General features: G+C 43.0%; 1 protein-coding gene across 1 annotated transcript in view; it reads left to right on the top strand.

Annotated features, from left to right (window-relative positions):
• The window catches only part of CSNK2A2 (casein kinase 2 alpha 2), a 238,713-nt gene that overhangs the window by 110,005 nt on the left and 115,985 nt on the right, over positions 1 to 12,723 (top strand). The window contains 1 exon segment of the mRNA XM_033940919.1: positions 6,588 to 6,638. Coding sequence (XP_033796810.1) covers positions 6,588 to 6,638 — 51 coding nt within the window.

The following is a 12,723-nucleotide window of genomic DNA, read 5'->3' on the forward strand; positions in this document are numbered from 1 at the left end:
TGCCAGTATCAAAGCACACATCACGAGTGGGGTGGAAAAAAATTGTTCAGCAGAAAAGAAAAAACACCGGTACCCTTGGCGTTGCTCCACAGTTCCAAAATGAGCATGCCTGTATCAAGGCACTCATCGATATCGAAGCGGAGCTAAAGAAAGTGCTGATCGAAGTCGGCAAGACTTGACTCACTGCTACAATGACCAACGCCGGCAGGATTAGACTCACTGCTACAATGACCTGAAGCCCAAAGGAGAAATTTGCGAGTTAACCTAGGTAGCAGCAAAGTCAATGTCGGTGCGGACTGGAAAAGCTGTACCAGAAGTGCAATGGGCACCAGATTACTGACGTCGGTGGATGCCGGATTCCTGTAGGCGCAGACAGGAAACTATTTCTGAAGAACCCGCATGAAAATGCTCTGGTGAGGAAAAAAGAAGGGGAATAAGAAAATGTCAAGGCCAAGGTCCCGACATTGCTAGAATTACTGAAGGATGTCGGTAAAGACAACTTCCCCAGCAAAACAATCGCTCAGATAAAAATTAAGCAGGAAAAACCTGCATGGAACAACAGCCATAAGGTTGGGGAGAAACCAGTATGGCGACCCATAAGGCCCCACCAAGCCAAACCAATGATGGTAAAAATTGGGAAAATCTCTCTTTTTCAGAATTACAAGGCTTTGGAATAACCTTACTACCCCACTGCGGACTCAGGTCTCCTTCCAACTATTCCGTAAGCATCTGAAAACCAGTCTTTTCACAAAAACGTAACGCTCTCCTCCCCCCCCCCCTATTCTCAATCCACCAAACTCAATGTGCTATTCTCTTCCTTTATTAAACTTTTGCAAACCGTGCCGAGATCTATAGTCATGGAGAGGGTGCGGTATATAAACTTAAGGTTTAGTTTAGTTTAAAAGAAAAAAATAAATAAGCTATAATTGTTTAGTTTGTTGTTGTTTTTTTTTTTTTTTGTTTAACTAACAATGAAAGAAAAGAAGAAACTGACTAAAAAGTCAGAAAACTGCAAGAGCGGGAAGGCAGGAAAAAGCCGTTGAAATGCGACTTCTTAGCTCCGCAGAAACTAAGAAACTGAAAGACCGCACACCTTCATCGGGCGAGAAGGCACTCGCGCATGCGCGGTTCAGGCTATCACAAACTTTTTGAATTCTTAAAGTGGCGATGCACTTTTTAAAGTGGTTCGTACCGGGGCTCCAGTGACGTCACCCATCAGTGAGAATATGCTGCCTGCTTGTCCTGGGATAATATAAGATATTTATTCCATTTATCAATCAATCCTCTTCCTCAACACCTCCATCACTGAGAGCAATAATTCCGTACTATGTGAATGGTGAAACCCAAATTGAAACAAATCAAGACAATTTTTTTGTGAAATGTAATCATTCAGTTGGTTTAACACTACTTTCTCAATCACCTTACCCAGAAAAGGAACAACAGAAATAGGGCTTTTCAAATCCTCAACATCTAATCCTTTTTTCTTTAATACTGGGGTAATTGTAGATTCCTCACACTCCATTACATTTTACCTACCTGGTCATGATCCCAAAGGTAAATTTTATAACCTCTTTTGGAGTTCTGACCCAAAATTTGAGAAGCACTGGTTTATAAAGTATATATAACACTGTGACTCATTTATTGTTGGGGGCTTAAATAGCTTTGGAAATTTAACTTGCTGTCAAATTCCTTAGATTACTCCTGAGCCTATCACCTCTTAACTTCATCCTATGCCCTCTCATTCTAGAGCTTCCTTTCAAAGGAAAGAGACTTGACTCATGTGTATTTAAACGTCTCTATCATATCTCCCCTTTCCTCCCTTTCATCCAAAGTATGGTCCCCATGTGCCTTAAGATAAAGACCATGTACCATTTTAATAGCCCTCCTCTGGACAGACTCCATCCTTTTTATATCTTTTTGATGGTGCAGTCTACAGAATTGTATACAATGTTCTAAATGAGATCTCACCAGTCTTATACAGGGGCATCAATACCTTTTATTTCCTACTGGCCATATCTCTTCCTATGCAATCTTCTAGCTTTCGCTGTCAACTTTTCAAGCTGTTTGGCCACCTTAAGATCATCACATACAATCACACCCAAGTATCGTTCTTCTGTGGTGCACCTAAGTTCTTCTTCCCCTAAACTGTACCCTTCCGGGTACTCGCCCTCCCCCCGCGGGGAGCTTGAAACCTGAGGATGAGGGGGCAGTGCCCTGGTGTCAGGACTCAGCGTGGTCTCCAAACCCAAGGAGACCGGCTCTGCCTCGCCTTTGCAATGTGACTCCAACGGGGAAGTCACTGACGGCAACCTGATATCCTGCATCCGCCGCAGTAATTCCTCTATGTTGCCCTGAACAGCTGCTCCGGAGCGCCATGAGGCCCCAGTGGAACTCCTTCCTCTCCGTTTTGGCATTTACAGGAACTATCGAAAACTCAGAGACCAAACTGTTAGATTGAGTTGCTACAGCGTAATGCTCAGCTAGATAAGCCACCTTGGATCCTAGGAAGAACCCTGTTCTTGGTAGGTCTATTTTTAAATAAGTTTCAGCCAGATAAAATATGTTGAGATTCAGCAAAATAATTTAATCTTATTTTGCCTACTGACCATAAGCATAATATGAGAATATAGACCCTGTCAAACAAAGCAAAAATACTGTTACAGGAAATTGTCAATTCCCTATCCCTAACTATCATTTACTAGGCAAGGATATATTAAATACTGAAGGGAAAAAAACTCCTATCTTCCCAATTCTATCATCCTTGAGATGGCCGCATAACTTATATATTTGTATATAGTACTTCTATCATTAGGTATTTATAGCTTATGAATTTAGATTTTTATTTTCCAACTAACTATAGAATTTTTGAAGGTACAAAAATGTGGGTTGATGTGTTCATGCAACGGATACTAAACCTGGATATTTTTTTTTCTTGTGGAATTTAGCATATATGTTTTGAGTCATTTAGAAGGACTTCACATAGAAGGGGACATAAAATATGGTGATATAGTGTGAAGGATATAACACCAACTAGAGGAGGCAATACTTCTGTGTTAATCCAGTAAACACCTATTTACATTTTTTGGCATCAGGGTTGTGTTGGTTGAAACTTAAACTCGGAAACCCTAATTGTATATTTGAAATATGCTAATTATCAAGTTCAGAGAGATCCTGTTTAGATAAGTGTTGTAGACACAAGGATTGATTCTGTGAATTAAAATAGGGCTAGGTAATAGTCCATACAGTCGCTCCTCCACTGCTCCATAAAATAAGTGACTAAAGTGGGGGGGTGTATACAGTATATACTGCAAGGCAGAGAAGATATAGGAGGAGATGGAATAGAACACATATTTTCTTTGAAAGAAAAATTGGGTAGCAGCTAACATTCGTGAGAGTTAAGGGAAATATTATAAAGCTTTTTTTGGAGTTTATCTTGGGTTTTTTAAATCTTTTATTCTTTTTTATTTTCTCCTCCCCTTTCAACTTCCAGCCCATTTCGATGCCTCCAACTACTTTTGCATTTTGTGACAGGTGCCACATTTTAGGTAGCCTAGAGTTTTATCCAGCCCTGAGAGAGAGAGAGGAAGTGTTTCAGAGGGAATGCATGTGAGGAGTAGAAAACTTGAATTCTATATGGAAACAAATAAGGAGTTGGTGTTGAAACTTGAAGAGGTTGTGACAAGCAGATTGAAGTAATCTAAGTACTGTATAGGCTAATGAGAATGGATAAGAGTGTTGGTAGCATATCTGGATACATGGCCCCACAAACATGGAACTCTTCCTAGCCATTTAAGAGAAGAACTCCATCTGGATAGATTTAAAAGTAACCTAAAATGCTTTCTGTTTAAAGATGCCTTTGATCTTTAAGCTTTTTAAGTCTGGATCTCAGCTTCTCATCTGATTTTTCGCTTCTCAGCAGAGTTGCTTTCCCCCTTGTGTTTCCTGCTGGTTTTAAAAAATCTTTTATCTATTATTCCTTTCTCCCTCTCTTATTACTAGTTGTCTTCCTCTTTATCTTCGCTCACCCATCCTGATGTCTTTCCACTTCCTGTTCATCTTTCCTATCCATTATTATATTTTCTGCCTTCCTCTCCCTTTGGGGACAGCAAGTCCTGTATGTCTGTCATATGGGTCTCCTTGAATGTTGTAAAAAAAATTTTTTAATTATGTTAATTGCTTAGAATTTTGATTAAGCGATCTATCAAATTGTAAATAAAACTTGAACTTGAAACTTGAGAAGGAAAGAGAGGAATTGAATATGGCCCTAAGGTTCTGAACTACAAACAAAAGGATGATGACTGTTTTATCAACAAAGTTTTTTCCTCTTTCTAAAACGTTCTCTCATGACCTTTTTAAAGATGTCAGTGGGGCATCCTAGTCGTGGTGATGGTGGTAATGATAAACATGTGGGTTGAGATTTGGGACATGATCTTTTGTAGCAGGATGTTGGATGTAAAATAGCTCATACGTTATCCTGTGCTTTCAGAGAAAACATCTTGTATTCTCCAGGTTCAATAACTGTTTAGCTAAAGTGTCAGAGGAGTAGTCTACAATAGCAACCCATGGAAGTAATGGTTCAGATCCTCCATTTCTCACTGATGCACCTTGTGATCTTTAGCAAATAATTTTGCCCTCCATTGCCTTAAGTACAATTAGATAGTAAACCATCTGAGGCAGAGTAAGACCTGCTGTACCTGAAATATAATTTGCCTTTAACTCTGGTTTGGAAAAATTAGTTATAAATCCAAATCTAGTTTGTACTTTAAAGCACTCATTCTGAACCTTATATCAAGTTTGCCTCAAATGTTTTCAATTGAACATCCTTGTAATGGGGATGCAGATTATTATCACTAACTATAGCAACATTGTAATCCATAGATGAGTAGGAATGGGAAAGATATTCTTATTTCAAACTCATAAATCCCATTCAAATGCCTACATTGTAAAGAATTTATCTTTTATCTATAATAATAAAATGTTAGTCGCACATGCGCACTCTAAAGTCGTGTTCCCTGATCCGTCGCGGACATGAGAGTGCGCATGCACACTTATCACGCATCGGGCTTACCACCGCTGCAGCCAGCTGAGGTCTATGACGCAGCTCAGCCTCTTCAGACACCGCCGCTTCTCCTCTTCGGGCAGCAGGCTCCTCTCACGCGCCCAGCGCCGCCGCTCGGAGGTCGCCGGGACAGAGCTGCGGCGCCGATCATCGCCACCAGTCGGGCAGCCAGCCGCCGATCTCCAGCGGGCAGGGTATCGGAGGAGAGGGATCGCGGCCGCTCAGCGCCCCCACCGAGGAGCCCAGCAACTTTCCGCCTGGGCTCTTTAACTGACCCCGCCACCCGGTGGCGATTCCAGCAGCGTGTGCAACAGTCTTCACATGCTGCTTCAGGCCCTTCTACTGCCCTGATTTGCTCTGCCGCGTCTCTGATGATTCATCAGAGATGCGGCAGAGCAAATAAGGGCAGTAGAAGGACCCGAAGCAGCATGTGGAGACTGCTGCACACGCTGCTGGAATCACCAGGTTTGTAGTTGGGCCTGCGGGAAGGGAAAGTGGGGTAGAGGAAACGCTAATGCTGCTGCACAGGGAACTGGTGTGGGGGGAGGGAAATGGAGGGGGAGGGATGCTGCTTTGGACAGACACAGACAGAGGGAGGAAGGGAGACAGAAAGAAAAGAAGAAAGACACAGGGGCAGGGAGATACACAGAAAGACAGACAGACAAAGGGGGACAGAGACAGAAAGAAAGATAGCGGGAGTCGCGTCGGGGGGGGGCGGATGTGGCAGAGGGAACTTTTCTATTGGGTGCAACTGGGCGGCTGTCGGGAACCTCTGATCAGGGGCAGAGCAAGGTAAGTATATCATAGGGATAAGAAGGAGGAGGGGGGAGAAAAAGGAAGGGATGCCTACTGCTGGATAGGGGGAGAAGGAAAGAGGTGCTGATGGACAGGGGGGGTGACGAAAAAGGAATAGAGGCCTAATGTTGGACAGGGGGAGAAGGAAAGAGGTGCTGCTGGACAGGGGGGAGGTAAAACAAAGGGAGAAGGGCTGCTGCTGCATAAGGAGAGCAGTGAAGGGGTAGTGGTGGACACAGGGGAGGTAAAAGGAAGGGAGAATGGACAGGGGGAGCAGGCAAGGGGTGGTGATGGGCAGCCAAGGAAAAAAAGACAGAAAGAAAGAAAGAGGCTAAGGAGAGAGAGAGAAAGAAATAAAGACAGACACACCCACATATATTCTAGCACCCGTTAATGTAACGGGCTATAAGACTAGTTAAAATATTCTGATTAGAAATATTAGAACTTCAATTACTAATGATTTGTTCTCGTTTTCAAGACTTTTCAAGAATTAAATATTCTCTCCAACATCTAACAGTTGGGACTTAGTAAAGATTTCTTGCAACTAAATGTACTTCTTTAATTTTCAAATAACAGTACCAAAGTCATTCTGTTGAATGCTTTGGAATAAGTTAGTGCAGTAATTCAGCTGATTCAAGTTTTGTATTACTTGGAGTTGGGCTGATCCAAGGCAGAAACTTTTTCATACCAGTCTTTTTTTTTTTTTTACAAATGTCTCCTCATTCTCTTACAGTCCAAGACGCCAGCACTGGTGTTCGAATACATCAATAACACAGACTTTAAGGTGAGTACTTATTAGAATGGAACATGACAATGTCTTCCTAGTTTTGAGTAGATGAGAAATATTTTGACAGAAGGGTTAAACATCTGAGTAGAGAATGACACGGGGGGAAAATCTGTCCCCATCCCACCGTCCCCTTCACCGCTCCGTCACCGCCATTCCTTTCACCACCCCGTCACCATCACTGCCATCCCCTTCACCGCCCCGTCCCTGTCACTGCTATCCCATTCACCGCCCCGTCACTGTCCCTGCAGCATCCATATAAGCCTTAGTACTGCAATATTTAGCTTATTCTTTTCTTATAAATCAAAGTTCTGACTGCTGAACTAGAGAAAGAGATGTTCAGCTGGCAGGGCTTTGTTTATAAATTTTTTATCAACACAACTAATATACTACTTTATCCTAAAGCAAAAAATAAATAAATAAATATAATTTTTTTTTCTACCTTTGTTGTCTGGTTTCTGCTTTCCTCATCTTCTCATTCAATTCCTTCCATCCACTGTGTGTCTTCTCTCTGCGTCTTCCATTTGCTGTTACTGTGCCTCTCCCTTCACCCCCCCCCCCCCCATTGGTCTAGCACCCATCTTCTTCCCTCCGCTCCCCCATAGTCTGGCATCTGTCTTCTTCCCTTCTTCCACATTTCCTTTCAGGGTCTGTTCCTCTCTACCCTCTTTCAATGTCTGTTCTATTCCTTTCTACCACCATCCTTCCCTCCCTCCTTCACCATCTGTTCCTTTCTACCACTCTTCGGCTCCTCTCGCGTGGCTTATCTATCTACCTCCCTCCCTCTTATTTTCATGGCACGTTACAATGTAATTTGTGCAAGCTGCTGGAACCTGCGAGCTCGGTCCCTGTCCCATCCCCACAAACCATCTCGCTTCTGTGTTCCTATTTTCCCCATTTCTAATATCTCCCCTATGTATCTGGCATTGCCCCTCCCCCCCCCGTGTCCATATACCATCCCCATGGCATGTCCCCTTTATGTCTCTGTTCCCATGCCCCATGTACATAATTTCCCCTCTTTCTGTTACCTTCCTATGTCCAGATTTCCCCTATCTTTCTCTTCCATACCAGTGTGTCTCTTCTTTTCAAACCCATCTAGCTTCTCTCCCTCTTTATTCCCCCCCCCCTTGCTTCCAGCATCTGGCTCACCTGCCTGTCCTCCCCTTTCTTTCCTGCTGTGGGTTTCTTTCTTTCCCTCTTTATCCCCTTGGCCCAGAATCTTTTTCCCTTTCACTCCCTCCTTCCTAGTGTGAGCCGGGAACATGCACGGTCCAGCAGCCCCCACCCGCCCGATCGCAGCGTTTAGCCAGCTCCCTCCCTCCACGTCACCTATATGCCGAGTTTGCCGGCTTTCTTTTTCCCGAGCCACACGCGTTCAAAAAGACATGCACGCGCGGCTGCGCGAGTTGATCAATCTTCTCCTCTCCTGCAACTTCCTGTTTCCGGTTGCGTCAGAGGAGAAAATTGATCAACTCGCACCCGCGAGTCTTTTTGAACGTGTGCGGCTCGGGAAAAAGAAAGCCGGCAAACAGCATATAAGGTGAGGTGGAGGGAGGGAGCTGGCTAAATGCTGCGATCGGGGGGGTGGGGGCTGCTGGACCGCGCGATCCTTGATGCCTCACTGCAGAGACAAGACCATTCACTGCTCCATGGGACGGTGAATGGCCTTGTCCCCGTTCCTGCAGCGACTACTATTTTTCTTTCCCCGTTTCGGCGGGTTACCCGCGGGTAACAACCACCGTGTCATTCTCTACATCTGAGCTTAATGTCAAATGTGTTAACTTGGCTGCTGGTATGAAAACAAATGAACACTATATATATTCAGGCCTTTCTAATGCTGGTAACAGAATTTATTTAACCAGTCTCTCTAAGGGAAATAATCTTTACCAGTCTATAAATGGTCTGTAGAAAAATTATGTGCTGATCAGTGTTTTTTCAGAAACGAAAAACCAAGTATAATATAATATCAGGTGATTAAGGAGAAGCAATTTTGTGATCATAATACAACTTCTTTATCAAAAATAAGATTGAAGTATAAAAGGATGGGAAGCAAATTAATTCTTGCAATTTACAAAATATGCCTCAATTACTGCAGTAGTAGAAGTGGCTTATATGCCCCTCTAAAGTGCAGCAAAACTGCCCAGAGAATAAAATGGAACCCTATCATTTAGATCAGTGACTTGATAATCTCTATGGTACCTCTTTTTAAGCAGACATGTATGTTGTATGTGTGTGTTTGCCAAGGTAGCAACCTAGACAGCAATTTTATTGCTTCAGTTTTAATGAAGCTTGTTTTCTTAGGAGATGAATCACAAATTCCCACTTCCTAAGAATGATTAAGATAAATATTAATTAGTTAGAAAAGTTTTGTTTTCTTAGTTTAATGGATGTGCCATTTAGTACAAGATTGATCCCTCCTGTATTTTTGAATGTGGGTGTCATACAAAAGGAAAAAGGAAAGCTAGGAGATAGAGTGAGGGTTAGAAGAAGGTTAAGGGGAAACTTTAGCACAGTTATATGAAATATGAAAGAGACAGTTAATATGAAAGAGACAGTTGGCAGAAAAAATAACTCTAGGGAATTAAGAACATCTCTTGAAACAGCCAGGTTTTAAAGAACACTTGAAACAGCCAGGTTTTAAAGCACACTTGAAATTTTTAAATGATAATTCTGCTTGAATTGAAAGAGGAAGAGAATTCCAGAAAAAGGGAGAAGCATAGAAAAAAGCACAATGTTTAGTTGTTTCCAGTTGAGAAAATCTAGGGCTTGGAAGAATGAAACAATAATTGTTTATAGACCGACGTAAGCAAATGGGTGAATATGGAATTGTGAGTGTTGCAAGGTAGGATGGAAGCCCTAATATGAAGGTTTTGAAAGTTAGCATAAGGAGTTTGAAAATGATACGTGTTTCACAGGAAACCAATGATATTTTTGTAATAAAGGTGAAATATGGTCATATCTATGAGTTAGTAGTCAAATGGCAGCATTTTGTAAGGATTGTAGACACTTCCTTTTGGGTACAACCTAGATAGACTATATTGCAGTAGTCCAGCCTAGTAATGGGTAATGATAGAATAAGGGAATGGAAGGTATCTGGTAGAAAAAGCTTCTGACAGAAAATATGAAACCCTCTCTTACATAAGGCTAAAATTTGTAGGGTAAAAGTGAGTTTGGAATAAAGAATGATACCTAGGTATCGGAAGGAGTCAACAAGAAGAATTACATTTCTTAAGAGAGTTCATGGAAAAGCTGGGGTTGGAAGATTCCCTGTGAACCAGCAGGCTACGGTTTTTTCTTTGTTTAGAATTAGTCGATGATCTTGGAGCCATGATGAAATTTGATCTAAGCACTCCCATGGAAGGTGAAAAGGATTAGTAGGAAAAAATCAATGGGATGTCATCCACATAAAAGTGAAATAAAATACCTGTGGATTGAATGACTACAGCAAGAGGGCTCAAGAGTAGATTAAACAGAAAAGGGGACAAATCTGATCCCTGAAGAACTTCACAGGTCAAAGGTTGGAGTGAGGAACTTGAAGAGCCCGTAACAACTTTACAGGTGCAGTAGGACTAGTCTCAGGGTGCTGGTCTTTGACCAGAGGGCTGCCGCGTGAGCGGACTGCTGGGCATGATGGACCACTGATCTGACCCAGCAGCGGCAATTCTTATGTTCTTTTGTCAGAAAGATAAGAAGTAAACCAAGCAAGAAACCAAGCAGGAGCTTTAATCAGAGTGACGGGACATGGCAGATGTAAGGCCCCATTGGTCAGAGAGGGAGCCTTTAGCGCTGGTGGAGGACCCAGTGGGTAGGTAAGCAGCTGGCCACAGTAGGGAGGGGTACCGGATCCAGGCATGCAGGAGGGAGAGTTCAGCTGCAGACAGCCCTGTGTATTTTGCTGATCTTGCTCAATCTTAGCCATGTCCCTGCCCTTATGTCAAAGCCTTGAAGGAATAGATAGACCAAGTGATACATGATGAGAGAGGGGGGAATTTGTGATTTACCAGATCAAAAGCCGCAGAAAGATCAAGAGAAACAGCAGGACAATGTTATGTTGTCCAGGTGAGAATGTATTTCTCCAAGTAAAGCAGTTAGGATGGGTTTCTTTACTGAAATGGGAATGAAAACCTGATTGACATGGATGTAGAAGCAAGCGATATTTCCATAAATGAGATTTGATTATATACAATATTCTCTAATACTTTGGGAAGGACATATAGATTGGATACTGGATGGTAATGAGATGGAATAAGTGAATCAAGGGATGGCTTTTTAAAGATAGGGCGAATCACTGCTGTTTTCCAGGAACTTGGGATCATTCCGGAAGATAATCGTCAAAATTTCAGGCAAAAGATTTAGTTCTGGGATATATAACCAGGATGATGGGAGCAAATCAAGCATATAGGACGTGGCCTTCATCTGAGAGAGGGCTTTTGAAAATAATGCAAGGATCTGTAGCTGGATGGTAGGCCAGGAGGAGATGCAAGAATTTTGTGTATGAGCTTCATTTAAAGGGAGCTCAAATTGGCTAACTGTTTAGACTTCTTTTTGGAGGGAGAGAAGAGCAACAGCTGGAAAGGATAAAACAAGTTATTGAACTTTATTTTGAAAGTAATTTGCAAGGTCATTTGCCAATGGACCAGAGAATTTAGTTTTATCCTAGGACAAGCAGGCAGCATATTCTCACATGTAGGGTGACATCATCCATGGAGACCGGTACGGTCAGTGTTAAAGTGTACTGTCACTTTAAGATTTTGTGAAGCTGTGAGACTACCCATACCGCACAAGTGCGCGTGCCTTCCCACCCGATGTCAGCTCGCAGTTCCTCCGTTCTTTGTTTTCTGCGGAGCAAAGAAGTTGCGTCTGGACTCTGTCCATATGAGTTGTCTTCCCATCAACTTTTTTTTTTCCGTTAGCTTATATTATGTTTTTTTCTTTTATATCTACTAGTGTTTTCTTTTGTTTCTTTGGTTTTGTTTTGTTTTTTTCATCAAATCTTCGATGTTCAAACTTCCTTAGTTGGGCCTTCTGCCCGCTTAGCCTTCAGGCTCTGAACTTGCAGTTTTGAAATCTTGGAATTGCAGCCATTTTATTTTTGACCTTGCCGCCAAGATTTTTCTTTCTAATGTTGAGGCCTTCCAATGGGTTCAAGAAGTACTCTCATTGCTAACGGCCCATATCATCCACTGATCCGCACTGTCTAGAGCTGGAGCATTGAGTGGACCATGGCCTTCGAGGACAAATCTGTGCCAGCAGTACTGATGGTATCAGCATCAACACCTCCCTCAACGTCTGACTCAGTTCTGCATTGGGTAAATTTGCTAAGAAGCTGTCCTCATCTCACTTAGTCACAGGAATCTTTCAGCATCAAGTCCCTCATTGCATGCCAACACCACCATCAATCTCCATCCGTGTAGGCTGTGTCTCCTCTAAGGCATGCTTCCTCATCGAGGTCACCCATGCCTTGGCACCCTGCTACACCAATGGAGCTTGAGCTAATGGTACTGTGTAGTCCTTATCCCAGGACAAGCAGGCAGCAAATTCTCACACATGGGTGATGTCACCGACGGAGCCCCGGTACGGACACTTTAAAAGTGAATCACATCTTTAAGTTTTAGAAAGTTTGCGATCAGCCCACACTGCTCATGCGCGAGTGCCTTCCCGCCCAGCGTATGTGCTCAGTCCCTCCTATTGAGGAAAATTGGTAAAGCTGCCACCTGGTTCTCAGTTGATACATTCACCTCGCATTATTGTTTGGAGTCTTTCTCCAGATGGGATGGGCACTTCGGCCAGTCAGTATTACAAAATTTATTTTCTTAAAAGCCAACTCTCCCACCATCCCATTCTAGTTAGCTTGAAGGTCACCCATATGTGAGAATAATGCTGCCTGCTTGTCCTGGGATAAAGCACAGTTACCGTATTTTCACGCATATAACGCGCGCGTTATACGCGTTTTTACCTACCGCGCATACCCCTCGCGCGTTATATGCGTGAGCGCGGTATACGAAAGTTTTAAAACATAGTTCCCACCCCGCCCGATTCACCCCCCCAGCAGGACCACTCGCACCCCCACCCCGAACGACCACTC

The sequence above is a fragment of the Geotrypetes seraphini genome, chromosome 4 (genome assembly GCF_902459505.1).
Source record: "Geotrypetes seraphini chromosome 4, aGeoSer1.1, whole genome shotgun sequence".
In the NCBI taxonomy this organism is placed as follows: domain Eukaryota; kingdom Metazoa; phylum Chordata; class Amphibia; order Gymnophiona; family Dermophiidae; genus Geotrypetes; species Geotrypetes seraphini.